Source organism: Maniola jurtina, chromosome 7 (assembly GCF_905333055.1).
Source record: "Maniola jurtina chromosome 7, ilManJurt1.1, whole genome shotgun sequence".
NCBI lineage: Eukaryota > Metazoa > Arthropoda > Insecta > Lepidoptera > Nymphalidae > Maniola > Maniola jurtina.
Window position 1 is genome coordinate 5,709,805 of NC_060035.1, and position 20,852 is coordinate 5,730,656.

General features: G+C 35.5%; 1 protein-coding gene across 1 annotated transcript in view; it reads right to left on the reverse strand.

The window, feature by feature from the left end:
* The window catches only part of LOC123867035 (protein FAM107B), a 50,461-nt gene that overhangs the window by 26,604 nt on the left and 3,005 nt on the right, over window positions 1–20,852 (reverse strand). Inside the window, exon 2 of the mRNA XM_045908875.1 lies at window positions 115–319. Within this exon, the coding sequence (XP_045764831.1) occupies window positions 115–319 (205 nt within the window). The remainder of the gene's footprint in view (window positions 1–114; window positions 320–20,852) is intronic.

The window sequence follows — 20,852 nt, forward strand, 5'->3', positions numbered from 1 at the left end:
AATATACCCGAATACGGAACCCTCGGTGCGCGAGTCTGACTCGCACTTGGGCGGTTTTTTCGTGAAGCCCACTGTACGTTTGTCAAGAGAAATAGGTCAAAGAGATTAACTTACACTTTTTGATTGAACATAAGTTCTCTATGCAGGTCCATGCGTAGCGGGTTCTCGACGCAAGGGTTGGGAAGCCGGCGCGGGGCGATGAGGCCGTCGGCCGCGCCCTCGCCCTCTTGTACCATCGCCACGGCTGTCAGCCCTAGCTCGGAGACCAGCGTGGGACCAGCGCCCACGCCGCACTCGTTTATCGTGCCCACTGCCAGAGCTGTGGACAATGTTGAAACGTTAATAAACTAGCCCTTGACTAACAAAAACAGACAAACTTTTACATAATACCCATTTATTGGTATAGACTATAGATAATAAATTGGTAACTAGATACCAATATTACCTACAATAGAACCGATCGATCATCATCTACCTACGGGACACATATTAGACAATACCAAGTATATAAACCAAACAAATTATTATTTTTAATTTTGACAGTTGCAGTTTTATCTAGGCTTAGGAGAGATTTAAAATATTATTATAATAAACTACCAGAAAAGAGAACACATTTGTTGCAGGTTGCAAGAGATCAAAGTTCACAATATAACCTCAACCTCTAGACGTCATTGAAACGAACGAACGAAAAGAATAGGTAACTTCTTGATATATTTTAATTCGCGTAGGTAAATAATAATTATCTTGTTGTACTAAACAACATTGACAAATTATTTAATGCCTGTGATCTTCACATTATATTGCTAGGCAAGGAGCCTAGGACTTATAAGGTTATTAGATACCTACCTTGCCTTTTCCAGTACGTATTTCTTACTTAAAATATTCTTCTTATTAAATTACCTACTCAATGCAAAAAAATATCAGTCACTTGTTTTTTTACTTATTAGTAATTGGTACCTACACACCTACCAACTGCAATGACATTGGAAAATCTTTAATACACGATCACCTTAAACGTAAAACAAACGATTACGTTATGAAAAGCATCTCATGAATCAGCGATGATGTCACCTCACTTGGGATTCGCATTGCTTAAATACTGCGTTACACGGTTACACCAGCATTTGAAACTAGTTTGTGAAATTATAAGTAGCTTGATTGATGTTCTGTTCACTCTGATGAAGATTTAATTACTTATTTGTGCCTAATTTCAATATTGTAGCCTGGAGCAACAATTTGTGCAAACTGTATGGCGTTGCCCAAATAAAATGGTGTCTAAAACAAAATTATTTACCTCAAAAGAATCAGCTTTCGGAATATCCGATGTTATCTGGTTATTTGTGTTCCTGTACTGTATGTACATACTTCTGCGTTCCCTAATCCAGGATTGCGCATTCCATCAAATACTGTACACTACATAGGTATGCAGAACCAGAGGTCGTCGTTAGCTTAAACCAGAAACCTGCTACCTACATAATATCTATATACCAACATCTGCACATGTTAGTGAACTTGACAAAAACCTACTCGTCCTTAGTAGCCTTGAAGCTGTTTATAAATTCTACTACGAATCCTGACGCAGGTTTACTCAGTATAAATTCAAATATTTTGGCGTACGAAATTACTCATCAAATTTATGCATCAAGAGAAACAAGTAAAAACGTTGTAAAAACAGCGATAGGTATAAAATGTTCACGTAAAAACGGGCCTTTTTTGATTTCGTTAAAATACGAACAGAAAACACAGCATAAAAATACGAAAATAGCGCAACGCTATTATATTCGAACATTTGAAGAAATAATGCAAATGCAATTCATTAAAATATTGTTCACTTGGGACTACCTCGCCGCCCGTAATAAATATTATATTCATTGTTCGGATTTTGTGCTCCAGATAATTTCAAATATATATTATAATCCAAATCAGCTTTTTATACTGCCTTCCTAGTTGGCAACGGTTCAACATCGTATGCAGTAATCATTCCTACTTATTATTCCTCAGACGTTTGTATTCTTTTGGAATGTTATCGTTTGACCTTCTTTTGTTTGCGTAAAAGTTAGATTGCGTTAAAACGGATGATTTTTGCGATTGAGCATGAAGTAGTAATTTTAATCAAGGCGGGCTTGAAAAGTAAACGACTCGAACGATGAAGACATAATTACTATTCTGCATAACCCTAATAGAATCTCTATATTAATATGTGGTCATTTTTTTATGCATACCAGGCAACTGGTAAGGTTTGCGGTTGACATTCCTTATTGCAACTTTTGCCTAGCTTTGCAAAAGGATCTTCTGTCCTTTATTAGCTCTACAAAATCTTTCCAAAAAAATTGTTGATATTTTAGATTAAAAAGTAACGGTTTAACCACCCCAATAATTTATTTTCCGTATGGTGTCCTACATACCAAACCAATGCTTAAAAAAAACTTTAACGGGGAACCACTCGGTGCTCGTTATCGTCCACCATGAATGACCCCGTTTTCTGCACTTGCACAAATGGAAATGTTTTAAAGTTTGAAACTTTTGAAATTCAGTTGCTAACTGGGATGAAAGTTGGACGTTCGATAAAAATCGTAAATTGAAATTAATTGAAATTTCACGATTCAAAAGTAATTTTAGTTCGGATTTATTGCTAAAGCTACATAATTAGTATCCTTCGGTGTAGCATTGAATTCTTGACGGTTCGGCAATAGTAATGGACTAAGCTAAGTAATTATTTGTCAAGTATAAAGTCCATAAGTCGTACATCTCTTCAAAAGTTCTAATATCACAGTCGATTATACATAGAGATATTAGTAATCATTCATCCAAGATTATGTACCTAAATGTTTTGTCAAATGTTTCGCTTAATTTTCTATTTTTTTAATTCGGACACCAGTTAGCCCTTGACTGCAATGTCACCTGGTGGTAAGTAATGATGCAGTCTAAGATGGAAGCGAGCTAACCTGAAGAAGGATATGGCAGGTAAATAATAAAGTTAGTCATTATGGCTGTTTATTGTTGGATTATTCCATGGACTTTTACTAGGTGTAACTACATCCAAAGCACGTATCCTATCAGGTTCATTCTGTAAAGTCGCGTTTTTTTTTCGGGAGATAGAAAATATTATTTTGTGCGAATTGATGCAGCATCGCCATTTGCCCGTGTTGATGATATTATGTTCCATAAGAGAAGTTTAAGAATCAAAGGTTATTAAAGAGACAAACAGTTTCATGGTATGCACACTTTCTGTTATTGAACCACAACAACGTGCTGGCGCCTTACAATAATCAATAATATGTTAAATTAATTTCAGGAAAATACTTCCTTCCTTTACTTATTCTTATACAAATCATATTTCCTTTTATAAATCCGACGCGGTAAATTATTTAAGTTTCTTTAACTTTTTTTTAACTAGCGGAATAATGTGATGCCATTTAATGTGTCATAAAAGTCATTTGTTACTTTCACTAAACTAATAAAGAACGATTCATTAAAGTGTGAAATTACAACTACTTTATACTTATTAACACGAGCGGCTAGTAGGGTTTCCACATTTTCGTTCTTTCATAACAGTTACAGCAAAACTGGGGAATCGTTTAATTTGGATTAAATGTTTACTACCGACTACCGAGAGCTTGGGTACATCTTATAAAGAGTCTGTAGAACTGTAGAGTGTGCTATCAAAAAACTGTTTGATTTTCAGCTTTACTGAGGAAGACATTAATCTAGCAAGCATTTATGTATTGATAATGTAATTGTATTGACCTGTTATGTTTCGTAAGGTGTATTAGATGTAAATGAGGGTGGTAATTGGTAACCCTGCAGTAAGTAAATCGCGATAGGAAACATACGCGCCGCGCCGACTCGGACATTGTGTGCCAGAATAAGCGGAAATGTGTGACAAATGTGATAAGTGAACGTATGTAGAATTATTGTTACTTGTTAGGCTTTGTTTGGACACATGATCGTTTGTTCTTGCTGTGTAGTAAATATTATCACGTCTATACTATACAAATAAGTACAACTTCTAGCACGTAGGTAGGTTGATATACCTTATCATTGAACTCTGCGCTAATACCTACCCACTAACTAGGTATATACATATACGTAGGTAAGTATATTCGGTGTTTGTGGTCTATCAGTTTACTAACAAGTCTCATCGGTAGGTAAGAGAAGGATGAAAAATAAAAATTACAGAAAACTACGTGGTAGGAAGAGACAAGAAATATCAAAGATAGGTATTCAAACAAAAAAAAAAGATTTAAGTACAAAATCTAAAAGATAACAGAATATAAGTGACATCCATACTTATTCCATACCAATTACCTACATATTATAAAAATTAATGTTTGTGTGTCCGTTCGTTTCGTTGCAATGCGACTCATGCGCCATTTTTTATACGCTGATGGTAATATTACGTCAGAAACTTTCATGCAAGTATCGATAACAACTGCACAAAGTTTCAACTCAAACGGATGTACAATGCACGATCGCATGAACATAATTTTTTTTTTTTATTTTATAGTATTGAGGTAGGTACGAGTATGTAACATGTGTGGATAGGAACTTGATGTAAGTATCTATCTATAATCTATAAAGTACTACAGATGTTAAATGGAACGTTATACAAGGATTGCCCTTGAAAGGACAACATAGGACTTGATACAAACAGGGCGTAATGAACCAGACTGCCGAAGGTCGTCTAGTAGATCTAGATACAGAATCCCGTTCAAGGCCCTTGAAAGTATAGAAACTAGCGTTTAATACCTTTATGTTTTTCATTGATGGGGCTTTGACACGAACACGAAAGCTTTATCGACATTTCTTATGCCACTAAGCCAGACTGCGTTACCTAAAGTATATTTTAGTAAAGTAGGTATAAACTAGAGTTTGGGCTACACAACATGCCGTAATATTGGAGTCTAGACTTTGAAGCAGAATAGTGGACAAATACGAGTATAACAAAACTGCCCTAAATCACCGGAAATCATCCCATCATGATACGCGGCGGAAGACACTTATTTTTATCTGGTCTTGTAATATTTACCTATATTTACAAAATTATATGAATTGAACTTATTAGTAGTACTCGATGTATAAGTTTTAGTAAGACAAACGTTAATGGAAATGGAACAAGCAGGTTAGTTATTGAGAAATTACAACTTATCTGTAAACAAAGAATTTATCATCGTACTAGCACGTGGAACGCAAATATGCGCAGTTGATTGATTTTCTATTGGAATTCTCAATAAAGGAACAACTATGACAAATCACGAAACCTTATCCATCAATTAACTTACAATAATAGATCATTGACACTGTCTAAAGAAGTACTTTAATAAAAGTAGTCAACATTAATAAAATCACTTACTTTCGTAAAGGTAAAATTACTTGATAGTTGATAGCAAAGTAAATATCGGGCGCACCCACAAATTATCTCTATATCTTGGCTCTAGCCTCTACCTACAAAATAAACGAAACTATGTACGCTTAACTTGAGAAATACATAAACCATGAAGTAATCGTATACATACTCGTACAGTATAAACTTTAGAAGTCAAATATTGTAAGAAAAGCTTAGCGGAACGTCGTCGTTGCGCAGTAATAACTTATCTTCTCTAGATAGACCTTCGTATGATAAGAAAATTAATACAATGTTTAAAAGATAAATATTAGACGACACATAAAGGAGGCCCTGAAACTAGATATGTACATTAACATTTCGAGATTACTTCGTCTCTGAAATTGAAAAAAATGTCAGTGGGAACTGCAGACAGAAGTGAAGACTTAAAACCAATCTTAAAACTATGAAATTGTGAATGAACAGTGTTTTTTTTTGGATTTCCAAATTAATTGTAGTATCAAAAATTAAAATTTCATAATTTGTAGCGCTTAAATTAAAACCAATAGCAATAGTTTAGCTTTTATATCTATCGGCACTCCGAGCACTTAACCATCCCAAAATCGCCCAACGCATCTAAAGAACTTCAAAAGTAAACTGGCAAAACTATATCGCTAACCAACTAACTACCAACATGATGCAGAAGTCTGAAGGTATACAATAATTGGTATACTACATTTTCCAGGATAGCCATTAATTATCTAACAACTAGATGATGCCCGCGACTTCGTCCGCGTGGATTTAGGTTTTTCGAAATCCCGTGGGAACTCTTTGATTTTCCGGGATAAAAAGTAGCCTATGTGCTAATCCTGGATATTATCTATCTCCATTCCAAATTTCAGCCAAATCCCTCCAGTAGTTTTTGCGTGAACAAGTAACAAACATACACACACACACACACACACACACATACAAACTTTTGCCTTTATAATATTAGTGTGATTAGTGTGAAGATTATCTTTAACTTTTTGTATAAAGATCGCTTTCTCAAATAAGCCGCAATACGTAGCTTAGCCTTTTAATGCCATCTCTCTCAGTTTTCATTTAAATAATGGACCGCAATCCGCAGCCGGCTGACCCCTGACCTATGACTATTTTTAGAACCCTAACGTATTGCTTCAGCAAGGTCATTTCAGCGCTCATTTGCTGGAACAATTGACGTCACAACACGTCTAAAGGCCACACCGTCAATCTTGTTAACGGCGCCTCGTTTACATTATGCTTCCATAATAATATCATATAATTTATCGTTGATAGGTTTTGCGCTTGACTACGATTTACGATCTCATCACCATCAGTGGGCAAAGATACCACAAATGAAATTCCCAGTTGCGCTAATGTTACGTCTACGCTGAAAACGAGATTTATTTATTAGAATGAGGAGAAACCATACCAACTTATGGCCGCAATTAATAGTCAATCTATCTGTAATCTGTCGATACGTTATTTAGCAACGTAGTCATTTGTCAAAATTTATATCGTATTTTTAACAAATAACAACGTTGCTATTAGACAATATTCCTACCAGTTATGGAGGAGTTATGGACTCCACCATCTCAACTCTCAAGGAGACTTTCGAGATCTAAAGTACTGTTAAGAAATGGTACGTTAAAATAGAAATTACAATTATGAAAAAGAAGGAAAGCTATTGTACCGCGGACCGCTCTCCGCCAGATGAAATGCTTTGAATTCGTTTCTTCAAGTTTCCATTTTTCCCTCCTTTCAAGTGTAATACAACGTATGAAAAACTGTACCTAGGTATTCAGGTTTTCATTTACGCACCACTGCTTTACATTTACATGCATAAATATAACTTGTATAAATTACAATTCCATTGTTTGATTTAAGTTTTATGAATACAAATAACACAATAATCAAGAGAAAAAAATTTCACTTTCTATTTATTTTTTTCACTATGCAAAGCAGTAACTAAAACATTATAATATAAAACTAACTTTAAAAAAATGACTGACATACTTGAAGATTTACATAATATTATCGTCCTGGCTAAACTGATTTAGAAATCTTTATTCCACACATACCTACACCTATAGGAAAACTATACTAGGTCAAATGTTATTGATATTTTTTGTGCTGTGATAAATTTATCGATTTCATAACTATTTTCCGTTCGATATCTCCGGACTCCGTTCCATTTGTATATTGGTATGGCACGCAATTTATCATTTAGGTTGATTTCTCTTATATTAATTTGAATATCAAAGTAATATCAAAATTCTTAACTGTAAAAGTGCTTGTAACCAAAAATACTCCAAACAAATGAAAGCTTGATAAAAGATTCATAATACGAGTATCTCCCCTATCAGTTTTAGCTGAATAGAGGATTATGCTAGATGGACGTAGACATAAAAGAGATTATTTGCATATCGTACTGACCATATGAGATTAAGAGTCACCCTTTTAATTTTAATTCCTTTTGTCATTAAAATTAGTGATGTGGCGTGGACTACAAACTGTAATATTTCACGTTGTTATAAATATAGACTACTGACTAGGTATAGGTACATACATGTACCTACTTACATTAACATGAGTTTGCAACGGAAAATAAGGTATGTGCCGAATCTCTTAACTTTTTTATTTGAAATTAGTTTTCCGTTCGCACTGAAGAAAATCGGGTAAGTTTTCCGACAGATTTCAAGATTTGATTGAAATATCAAACAAGTTCCTCTTCGACAAATCATACGACAATGCAAACGCAGTTCATTAACATTACATGCACATTAACAGAAAACAGAGTTTACAACAGGTTTTTATGTAAATGTTTCGTTGGTGCAAAGTCACGGTAAACTTAAAAAAAAAAGATTTCGATGAATTGAGAACATCCTCCTTTTTTGGAAGTCGGTTAATAAATATAATTTATCAACAAAAACTATCAGTAAGTAATTAAGTAGACGACTTAAGATCCCTTTACCGCATTGAGGACTACAAAGAAAAATAATTGTGAACAGCTTATAAATCCTAATTAAGTAAAAGTTTTTATCTGTTCAGCTTGTAATATGTTATTATATCCATTTCACTATTTACTTTCTTTTGAAAAAGCTAATGTGCGACAAGTTACAAGAACATCTCTAATGGATTATAAATATGTAAATAATATGCTCGTTTGATCTTTCATAATATGTAAGTACTTACTTGGGTTGATTAATTGAAAGAGCCATCGTCAACGAAGCGCTCCCTAACTGAAGAGAATTAATGTTGTTAGGTTACGACTTACGAGTAGGTATTTGCTAGTTGGCTAATAAATTGACTGTCGCGGTGATATCCATAAGCTCTTTTACTTTTATTTCATTCCGTAATATGTAGGTACTATTATTATACAATAGTTTTTATAAAGACTTAGTTATACGAAACATAAATTATTATTACTCATTTAATTAACACAAAAAACTTAGCGTTTAACGCATGTTTATTTAAGCCCGATAGATTCCCAGTTTCCACAGTAAAACTATCAAAACCTCCACTTAGTCATCTCATTTTTGCGGTAAGACGCTTAATTTGTAAACGCATAGACATTAAATTAATTTGACGTTTATGTAATTAATGAATCACAGAATTATACACATAGGTACTTACTAAGTATATCAGACTATCCGAACGATATTATTTTGAAACAGTTTCGTATGATAGGATACATAGCTACCTATGTCAAATTTTGCAATTCTCTCTATATCTTTATAAGATTATTGCTTATCATGTTACCTATAGATAATGTATGTGTTAAGATAGCATTGTTTCTGGATAAACTATATTTTTAGTGTTCTTAAATGAGCGTATTTTTACATCGACAGATAAAAAAGTTGTAAAAATATCGTCATCTCGGTTAACAAGTAAACAAACCCCTGTAAAAAAAAAGTTTGGTAGGTATATCTTATCATGAACAAGTATAATTTTTATGTGTGTACAGTAGCTATCACTACCCCTATTACCCAATAGCGACCCGCCCCGGTTTCGCACGGGTAGCTTATTACAATTTCGGTAGGGATCTCAAATATTTTTGAAAAGAAAATCTAGCTTATGTCACTCAGGAATAATGTTGCTTTCTACTGATGAAAAAATTTTCAAAATCGGTTCAATATTTCCAGAGATTACTGCCTACAAACAAACTTACAAACTTTACCTCTTTCTAATAATAGTATAGATAAACTGATGAGATTTACGGCCGAAATAAATAATCAATCTATCTGTAATCTGTCGATAGCTTAGCAATCATAGATTAAGGTTTGGTATCCTTAATCCAAGTTGGCAACGACGTTGTTATTTGTCAAAAAAAGACTACAATATTTGACAAAATATAACATTAACGATAGATTACAGATAGATTTCGGAAGACATTTCAATTACCAACTTACTATTTTGTCCTTTTTATTCGTTGATGTTTGTATTACCTTTGATACCGATATGGCTGTTACTTATAACAAAGCGATGCATGCAAGAGCAGGAAAAAATCATGAGAACTGGAACAAAGCCGAAGTGGGCCAACCTTCTTTTAAACTTCAATCGCTCTACATTTCGTATTGCGTCACTTTAATGGGAATTCCTATATCTCGTTTACAGTTTCGGCAAAGCGATCATTACGAAACAGGTTGTTCCATAACGCATCCATTTATACAGGTTGTACTACTTCTTGTAAAGTTTTTTTATAAATAAAACATATTTATACGTAACCTTATATATTATGACTATGATTGCGAAGGAGCATTCTCAAATATTAGTTTAGAGTCAGTTTAGTAATATTTATCCAAAATCGTGCATTAGTAGACGTGCTTCGATAATAAACCTACTTACTTCTAAATGAACAAAAGCAACGGCACTGTCTATTCTATTTCAGACAAATACTGCTAACAGGAATGCATCGTCAAACAATGTTATGGTTTTGAGGAACGCATCAAAAGACATGCGCGGCATGCAGTACAGTCGTGAGTTAACAGGTAATAAATTTTTAAGATATGGGGAGCATTTCAAAGTAGCACTTAAGAAGATTGTTCGACACTATACGTTTAAAGAAAAATTCCCTATCGCTAAATTAGACTTTACCTGTATTGAAATACATACGAGAATGCAAAAAGCGGTATGATGTATCTGACGTATCACGTAACTGATCGTAATATTCGAGATGTACTAAAATTTTATTCAGACAAAGAAATAAACTACAACGCAGGTGATGACGTAAGGCAATCACGGTTAAAATCCCCTCAGATGGCATGTCATTCAATCAATAAGCCACTTCCTGATGCGGGCGCACATAAGCTCATTTAACTTGATGACAGTCACGTTGTCACGCCTTTCATACCCTATTTCCCGTGGACCTCTAGAGGTCAAATAATCAGTCCTCCAGACGTTACCACACGCATATGATGTTTAATGAAACCAATAAAACTAATAGAACTCTATTGTTTTAATTGGTAGGTACTTATAAGTTTTTAGGTTACTCTATAATTTAAGTTTATTCACAAGTCGTCAATTAATCTTTCCTTTTGAGAAAATTGTGATCCATAAAAAAAGAAAGCCTACCTATTTAATAGTAGGAACACTGAATGAATGTGACGTCAGCTGCATTTCTTTGGTGAATTTTCAATGATGTGCAATCAGTTTTAGTCAAATCTGAAAGATTTATTTTTAGAGTTCAAAAGAATCCATTATCCAAATAATTATCATTATAATTGTTTCGGTTCCTATCAATGGATTCTTTATGCGTACTTTTTATTATGAAGCTACCTTTGCCTAGTATAGATATACAACTAGTTAAATGTATGCTACTGTAATTTGGCTTTTCCTAACCATGTCTACTACTGTTTATTTTTATTGTTCAATCGATATGTTACTAATTTTGAATTCAAAAGGGTGGTTACAGTTTGCATACATAATTTTCCTTAGGGTGTCACTACTGATAATGGTCCAGTGAAAAACAAGTAGGGTGTAAACAGAAAAGGGTGAAACTATTTAGGGGACGGTCTCGATTAGATCGACGGCTACTTTGTGCTACAATTTGTACAAAATCGTTTGTAATTCAAATTACTGTGTGTTAGCCAAAAACTCTAAATATTGGTCAAATTGTCGATTTCAACTGCAGCCTCAGTTCTGACTCCAACGTAGGGAATAAGGAGACAGCAATATAAATCACATTAATAATAAATAATAAGACTATGTAAGGAGATGATTACTATAGGCAAGAATCTTTATTTCGATATATCAATATATGATATTTTCATATAGTAGGTAAATAACATAGTTACAAGTAGGTATATCGCAAGTAACGAGAGATACACGAAGCTAAGCGGATTAGATAAAAATGGCCACGTGGAAGAAGCCACCTTGTAAACCGATTTTACACAGATTTTGCACACGTAACACTATTATGTCATCCACATTTTCTAGAAGATTTAATATTAAGTATTTAAAAAGAATAAATGGTAAGCCATTGCTTCGAGAATGATGCAGAACCATGAAAAAATAAAAAATCACATGTAGGTAGGTCAATCACATATACGAGGGGTGGCTGAAAAGTTCTGAGCCTAGGGCATTAAAAGTCTAGATAAAAATCTAAATAAAATTTATTTTTCAATATAGTCCCCATGGACTTCAATGCACTTTTGACATCTTTTATAGAGGGCTTGTATCCCTGAAAAAAAATAAGCCGCGTCTTTAGCTTGAAAATGTTCATTTACGGCCGCCTTCATCTCTTCATCATCTCCAAATCTTCATCCCCGAAGGTCCTTTTTCAAATTTTTAAATAGAAAATAGTCGCTAGGGGCCAGATCTGGACTATAGGGAGGGTGGTTCACTTCATCGAATCCAGTTTCTCGCAAGGCTTGCCTCGCAATGCGCGCTGTGTGAACCGGCGCATTGTCTTGCAGAAACAAAATTCCTTTGCTGATTTTGCCTCTTCTTTTTTCAACAATGGCTTCGCGAACTTTTTTCAAAAGCCCTGCATAATACTCTGCATTCATCGTAGTTTTTTTTTGGAGGTAATCTATGAGTAAAACTCCTTCGCAATCCCAAAAAATGGTGGCCATGAGTTTGGAAGCCGATTTTTCCACCTTGAACTTCTTCGGCGGCTTTTCCCCCTTCTCTATCCATTGCATTGACTCTTGTTTCGACTCCGGGTCGTATTGTCGGATCCACGTTTCATCAACGGTGACAATACGAGTGCAAATTTCCTCCAAATTGTCCTTGCACAGGTCTATAAATTCTTCGGAAGTTTCAACTCGTCGCTGCTTGTCCAGTGGCGTGAGCATTTTAGGCACCCAACGCGCACTGACTTTATTCATATGCAAATGATTATGCATAATGTCTCAAACTCGTTCCTTACTGATGCTCAGCTCTTCTGCTATCTGCCACAATTTTACTCGCCGATCGTCCAGTACAATTTTTTTTACTTTTTCGATGTTTTCATCAGTGACTGCGGTGTTCGGCCGGCCCGAGCGGGGGTCGTCTTCCAGAGTCTCTCGGCCTTGTTGGAATAGGCGTGTCCATCGTTTAACCGTGGCTGACGACGGTCCAGATTCTCCGTATACACTAGACATTTCTTCAAAAATTTCTTTTGCTGTTTTCCCCTTTTTTACGAGAAATTTTATGACGGCGCGATGTTCCAAATTCGTTAACTGCAGCGATGACTCAGACATGTTGATGTTCACGGTTCAATTACTCAAAGCTTAATGAAGCTAATGACATGAAACTTTTCTTATATAGTGGGTAGATGTCGCTCAACTAGTGACCCGCCGGATGAGTAATTAGCACGAATGCAAGTGCCTTAGGCTCAGAACTTTTCAGCCACCCCTCGTATACATTCTTCAGATGATAGATATTACTAGAAATACAACCAAATGCACACAACGATTTTTGAAGAAAGGATGCAAGGATAGACTGTGCAAAGTGGAAGCAGGAAAGCGGATCTTGGTCCCTGACATAAGCCGAGAAAAAGAAGATTTAGAAAAATACCGAAATTCACACATACGACTAGGGCCTACGTAGACAACGCATACAGTTTCAAAGATTTGTGGTCGTTGCAAAAGACCTATAAATTATGTATTTTAAGTTAGATATATCTACCAATTTTAACGGCTACCGTGCGGTTAAGTTTGCTTTGAAATTTCTATCTAACTACATCTTTGAAATCTCGGTACGAAGCCTACAAAGCCAAGTCCGGACATTTAATAGAAGCTTCTGAAAAGGCTCGCCAATAAATCATCAACACAAAGGGAGGCCATACGTTTCAATATGCCGATGCCGGCTGTATTTGTAAACAGCGTGTCACGTAATGGGACATATTCTATTCAATGAGCTGGCACCGTTGCCGTTGTTCCATTAATATATAGGCCTTAGTTGAAGATATGTACATTGTACATCAAAGTCACAGCTACCTACTAAAGAGACAAGGTACAGTAGACAATATTATGTCACGAACATAGACGTAACGAATTACATATAAGAATTCAAATAGATAACTTAAGAATTTAGTTTAATATTCTAAATATAATATAACTTTCCCGACTTTATCTCAAGACCCGTCACCGTCGGGAATGTTAGCATCGAAGTTGTTCAAGAATATAACTACCTCGGCCAGATTATACAACTCGGCAGGAACAACTTCGACAAGGAGGCTGACAGAAGAATTCAGCTGGGCTGGGCAGCATTTTCAAAGCTACGTCAGGTCTTCGAATCGTCGATACCGCAAAGCCTTAAGACTAAGGTCTTCAATCAGTGCGTCCTACCTGTGATGACGTATGGAGCAGAAACGTGGACACTGACAGTTGGCCTCGTCCACAAACTAAAGGTCGCTCAGCGCGCTATGGAGCGAGCTATGTTGGGTATCACTCTCAGGGATAAAATCCGGAACGAGGAAATTCGCAGAAGAACAAAAGTGACCGACATAGCTCAAAGGATTAGCAAGCTGAAGTGGCAATGGGCAGGTCATGTCTGTCGCAGAACCGACGGCCGATGAGGCAGACGTGTTCTGGAGTGGAGACCGCGTACCGGTAAGCGCAGTGTGGGACGACCTCCTGCCCGCTGGACCGATGACCTGAAGAAGGTGGCGGGGAGCGGGTGGATGAGGAAGGCGGAGGACCGTGTTTGGTGGCGCGCTCTTGGAAAGGCCTATGTCCAGCAGTGGACGCATACAGGCTGATGGAATGGAATGGAATATAACTTTATTTATTTAATATAGGTAACTAATTAGTAAGATTGATGTAAATCTTTGCGGACATAAAAGGTAGCAAGGACTAGGTAAACTAAACTAAAAACTACAGTCAACCTGAATACGTGCAATGACATTACAAACTCGTTATAAAAAAGCGTATACAGCAAAATTTTAGTAGACTTTTTAAATTGCCAGCGAGAAATACATCCGAATACGGCATCGCAGCAGCAATGCTTATCCCGTAACCCAAATGCATGTTTATGAACACTTAATGGGTGCAGCAAGCGAACGCTTGAAGCCGCATAATTTGCAATCGTTTTCGACGTCACCTGTAAATACAAGTTTGATACAACGCTGTATGTACCTACTCGTAATTTTACATCCATACTAATAATAATTTTAATGCGAAAATGTATTTGTCTATCTGTTACAGTTTGACAGCCTATCCGTATATGTATACCGATTTTAACGAAAGGTTTTAGCTTTTGTATATGAAGCATACTACGAACGAAGCAGGTATAGCTTGCCCTTTGGAGACGGATATAGGCTACTTTTCATCCCAGAAAAATAGATTTTGTATAAGACGTGCGTTTGATAGGTAGGTAATAGGTCTCTATCTTTTCGTTGATTATGTTCTCTGGTAGCGCTGTTTTTAACCCCCGACCCCAAAAGAGGGGTGTTATAATTTTGACGTGTGTATATCTAATTTTGAGGTGGCATCGTAGCTCCTAAACTAATGAACCGATTTTAATTTAGTTTTTTTTGAAAGGTGGCTTGATCGGAGTGTTCTTAGCTATAACCTAAGAAAATCGGTTCAGCCGTTTGAAAGTTATCAGCACTTTTCTAGTTACTGTAACCTTCACTTGTCGGGGGTGTTATAAATTTTTAATTTACACTTGTTAAATTTTTTGATAGAAAATACTTTCAATAGGAACGGTATCCGCTATACCTATTACGTTTAGTCGCAAACCGCAATAGATATTGTCATGCTGTAAGCCAACAAGTGTTTTTCTTTCTACATGATACTAAACTGCCTTGAAGACACGACTAAGTTAACCACTTCCTAATTCGGTAATAACAACTTAATAATGAATACGGTTTAGGTTTACTTTGCTCAGCAAAGTACCAAATCAGCCAAAGTACCAAATGAGTCAATCTTACCACTGGAACCTTTAACAAGCTAGTTTTACATAAAATAAATATATAATATAGGAGTAAGTTGGGAACTCTTCGGGTCTGGTAGATTAATAATAGAAAAGGCGTTCAACGACCAAAGTGGTAAGTCTGCACAATTAAGGACAATCATATCAAATTATTCCACTAACCATTTTACTGGGAACCACCACTCCCATAAACTGCATCACTTGTATGTATAACGGTTCAAACTGGAAACTGACCCATTAAAGGTGTGACTCGTATTAATTTACGGCATCAAATCATTTACTTTCGTAAATCACTTTTACGAATTAGCGTTATTCGCACCACCCGTTGCGTGTTGGGTGTGAATTTGGCAAATTAAGTACATTAAAATATCTAGTAACGGATTAGTTTTATATTAACATCGATATCCGTAAAAGAACATTATGTTCAACTTCGCACCCGCCTTGCACGCTATTTTTTTCTTCATCCGAACTGTCACCTCAAGTAACTGGAGCGTTTGAAATATTAGATTACCTGATATACTGGAGACATACGTGTTGGGTAAAAACGAGAAGTTATTGTAATCAAAAACAAGAGAATAGACTATAATATGTATTGTATAGTATATTCATTTTTCATGTACCTACCAAAATTGTAGTAACAAAGTATAGTAAGTACAAATGCTTATGTCTAAACAGATTTCTTCAAGGTTCCCGTTGCAGGTTTTTAGTAAGGTGCATTAATACGTGGAATAAGTCCTATGGCCAATTAATATGTCAATATCAATCAGACATACCTAAAATAAATTATACCGAAATAAATTATTTTCAGATATTATTACTATCAACGAGGTGTAAAAAAGTATCAGTCTAGTAAATTCTCAACGGGGTCATTTAGAATTAATTCTCCTACTGTGTGACTTCTGTACTTGTGCCGTAAATTAAATCAGTTTTCCCGTAATAGCTGAAAGTGAGGGGAGAAACGAAAGAAAAGAAATGGGATGAATATGTTAGAAAATTTCCTGTTTTAGTTGCGAAGGCAAATCTAAGACCTTTCAGTATGCAAGTGAATTCATATACTTAGTAATAATAACTAAGTACAGAAAGTTTAACCCGTAGTTTAGTTCTGTTTCGCACGACAAATGGGTACCTACCTACTTTTCGATTCCTTTTTTCTTGAAATGTAAACTTAATTACATTTAAAGCGTAAAAAAATGTTCACGTAGCTACATAAAAAGTATAAGATCGATATTAAGTAACTATATCAATTTTAAAGTATTTTATAAAAAGGAATGTAAACTTAATTTCATTTATAAAAGCGTACAAAAATATTACGTAGCTACAAAAAAAAAGTTTTAAAATCAATCGGATTATAATTCAGTGGTATTAACATACCTACAATCCTGTATCAAGTTAATCAATTATTGGAATCGAACGAATTACGCGTTTTACCCTATATTTTGCAAGCAGTATCGATAACAGCTGGGTGCATCCCTTACCACGTTCACGGGCAGGGCTGCGAGGCCGTTGACCCCGTGAGGCAGACGGACGGAGCTTTTCGCTTCTCGCCCTACATGCCGCCCGCCCAATACATAAATATGCGAAATTCAGGAACAAACGAAATGTCGTATAATCTTGTCAAAAATCACTATCTCACTGTCATAAAATGCGAAAGTGTATTTTTGTAAGTTGTTTACCAATACCAAATATGTACCATACCAAAACCAAAAAACCAATAAACCAATTATTGGTTTTTTGGTTGGTTGGCTTGTCCTTCAATCACGCCACAACGGAGCAAAGGACGTCATTTTTTGCATGGATATTGTTGAAAAACTGAAGAGTGACATAAGGATTTATTTATGCCGCAAAATAAAGAGTTCCCACGGGATTTTGAAAAACATAAATCGACGAACGAAGTCGCGTACACCAGCTTGTATGAAAATATGCAAAACCAGTAGAGTACTTAAATTCTTATAATTACTATTGAAAGTTGTTTCTAAAGTCAATAGAAAATTAGAAATGTTGCCATTTAAAAATCTTGTTGGGTGGTTATTAAAGATTTCACGGTTCCATTCGAGGATGTAACACTACAGATTAATCCTCTCGAGTGACGTCAGCTGCCAAAAATCCGTGCTTAAGGACTTTGCAGTAGCGGAACCCTCTGGTTTAAAGTGATCCTCGTGAAAAGACACTTTACATAATACCTACATCCGTCCACTTGATAAATTGCACACATAAAAGTGGGTTTCAAAATGAATCAGGCATCTCCCTGGTTGGTACTCATAAGCGTCCTAGATGAAGCTCTTTGCACGGTAGAAGTAGGTCCTTAACTTAAAGAAAAATATTTTTTACTGAGGTTCCATTTTTATTTGCTGTTTTTAATTAAGTTATTTGTTCATGTTATTCCAACTTATTGTTGTGAACACTACAGAATTCAAGTAAACAAACCTTATCGAAATAATTTTAATAAAGGGATCAACTGTTATCTTTTGGTTATCTTAATCTAGCTTTAACCTGGATGTGAACTCAGCTGTAAACAGGGGTCATTTGACAATTGACGCTATTGTAATCTGGAATGGTAGATATTGGGATTTTCAGCCGAATTATCTTATCTAAACCGAATTGATATTATTACTGATATAGTTTATTTCAGCGCCAGTATACAAGATTGGGTGCCACTTGGTTATTATGGTTTCTTAGGCACATAAGCAATAGAATATTTTTTTCAAATAAACTTCTACAAGTGCTTTTGAATCGTCAGAATAATTTACTACTGGTTCGGAATGCAGTTGCTACCGAGAAGAAACTCGGCTATTGCTCTTTTCAAATGTTCAATTCACAATACATAATACCTATAATGCCATATTAAATAACCAGGCACCGCGCTTTGCTGGAGCGAGTCAAATCCACGCTTTTTTATCGTTTACATAATCTTCGATTGCATAATACTATATGCTTTTTTATAAGCATATTTTTAATAGATTTTATAAACTTGTGTAAAGGCAAGTCTTATATGTTTAAGTTTTTTATTATTTTCTCGCAAATGGGAGTAAAGCACTTTGCAAATCTCTGCTAAAATAGTAATTTCCGACCTAATTTAATTTAAAAAGACTCGGCTGGCGGCTAGTCCTTTCAAAATCACTTATTAAGTCCTCGGCGTCCTTCCAATATTCCTTGGCCGGTAATTGCTTTATTTCAGGCCGGGACTGTAATGCACTGTTTATTACATTTAAGTTTTCTTCGTTTTACAAGTGTCACTTCCTGGAGCAGGTATGCTGTGCCCAGTACTAAGACGTGCCAGGGATTAAAAAACTAGTATTGATCAAGCTGACCAAAACATGGTACAAGTATAAGTTGCGGCTTTGGTCGCGATTGCACTTTCGCTTTCAACATTAACCACATATTATGTATTTTAGTTCACTACCGCGTAGTAAGTAATACTGTGATGTGAATTTGTAACATTGGGTGGGGAAAATTCTGTTTCATATCACGAAATCTGCTGCCACGCGTTGGCAGTTTTATTATGTTATACCGAAATCTGTGGTTTACCTACATAACGTCAATCCGCTCTTAGGCTGAGATCTATAGAGGGCACTTTGATTTTGCTTAGACTTAAGACACTGTTAACACGACACAACATTATACCGCTGGGATAAAACTGTCTCATTTTTAACTGAAACTCAGTCATCTTTTAGTTTGAAAATAGGACTCATAAGTCAGAAAAAACACTACGAAGAAATGAATGCAAACTATAGCAATTTTTAATCACTAAAAAATGCAACAGATGTTTCCAAAGGACAGTTTCCGGTGATATTACTGGAACTGCGAAATAACTGGATAATAATAGGTATTATAAATGTAACTTGTAGGTACTTACTACACCCGAATTTTCATTGGGAGATACTCGTATGGGTGACTGTCTGGTGATTTTGTTGGGGGGACCCGAGATTAAATAATTCTCTACCCCAAATCAAAATCAAGTGATTTTTTAAAATTGTACACTAGAGAGTAGAGAGCAATCGTGAACTGGTGTTGCTGATTGCTGTATTTTTTAAATAGTCTTGTGGGAATTTATATATAAGGTTTAAGTTTAGAAAACGTCAAGGCTCAAGATTCACATTTAATTCAAGATATTGATAGCTTTCTGAAGTTTTGCATCAGAGCAACTTCAAAGGAGCCTTTTTAGCATAACTATTCAAAGGCTTCTGAAAGGGTAGATAATCGTTCTCTACAATTGAAATCCAAAGTTCCTTTTTATTGGAAGGCTAGCTTATGCCCGACACTTCGTCCGCGAGGACTACACAAATTTCAAACCCCTATTTTACCCCTTAGGGGTTGAATTTTCCGAAAGCCTTTCTTAGCGGATGTCTACGTCATCTTAATAGCTATCTAATACGATCGTTCATTAGCTTGAGCTGTGTGTTGATAGATCAGTCAGTCAGTCAGCTTTTCCTTATATATTTTGTCAGTCAATCAGTCAAAAACAAAAACTGTTATTAGATCACATGTTTAGTAAGTCTTACAGTGTTTTCATATCTTCATAGTCGTATGTTGTCTAACAGGTTATTCTAGACTATTCTTTTCGTTTACACCATTACGCTTTAAAAAACGTTTATCGCCTTTCGTTATTACTCTTATCAGCAGTCATAAAGTATGTAAATAATGCGATAGTAGGCCCAATTAAAAATAACTATTTTTCCATGCAAATGATATCTGCGATTCGAATACCTACCTAAGCTCACCGTGTAGAGTTTTAAGAGGGGTTTTAGTTTGGCTTCTTATAGGTCTATGTTTGGCTCTTATTTGAATGCTAACCAATCAAACTCAATAAAATTTTATAGATACGTTCTAAGAACTAATATGTATGTTTTCCAGATTTGCGTTAAAATATTCAGTTTCAAAGTTAGTCTCAAGGATTTACATACAAATCTTTGAACTCGTGTAACTTTATAACCAGTTATTTTTACGGAAATCTGGCAAACCACAGACATAGATTTTAGTTCCTAGAACGTGTCTATGAAATAACATCGATTTTGATTGGTTAATATTCCAACGAGAATCAAATTAAATTGTATGGAGTGACTAACGGAGACGCCGTTAAGTTTATCTTTAGAGTATAACGACTATAAACAAAATCTACAGCGGTTAAAGTGACAGTTGCATTTAACTG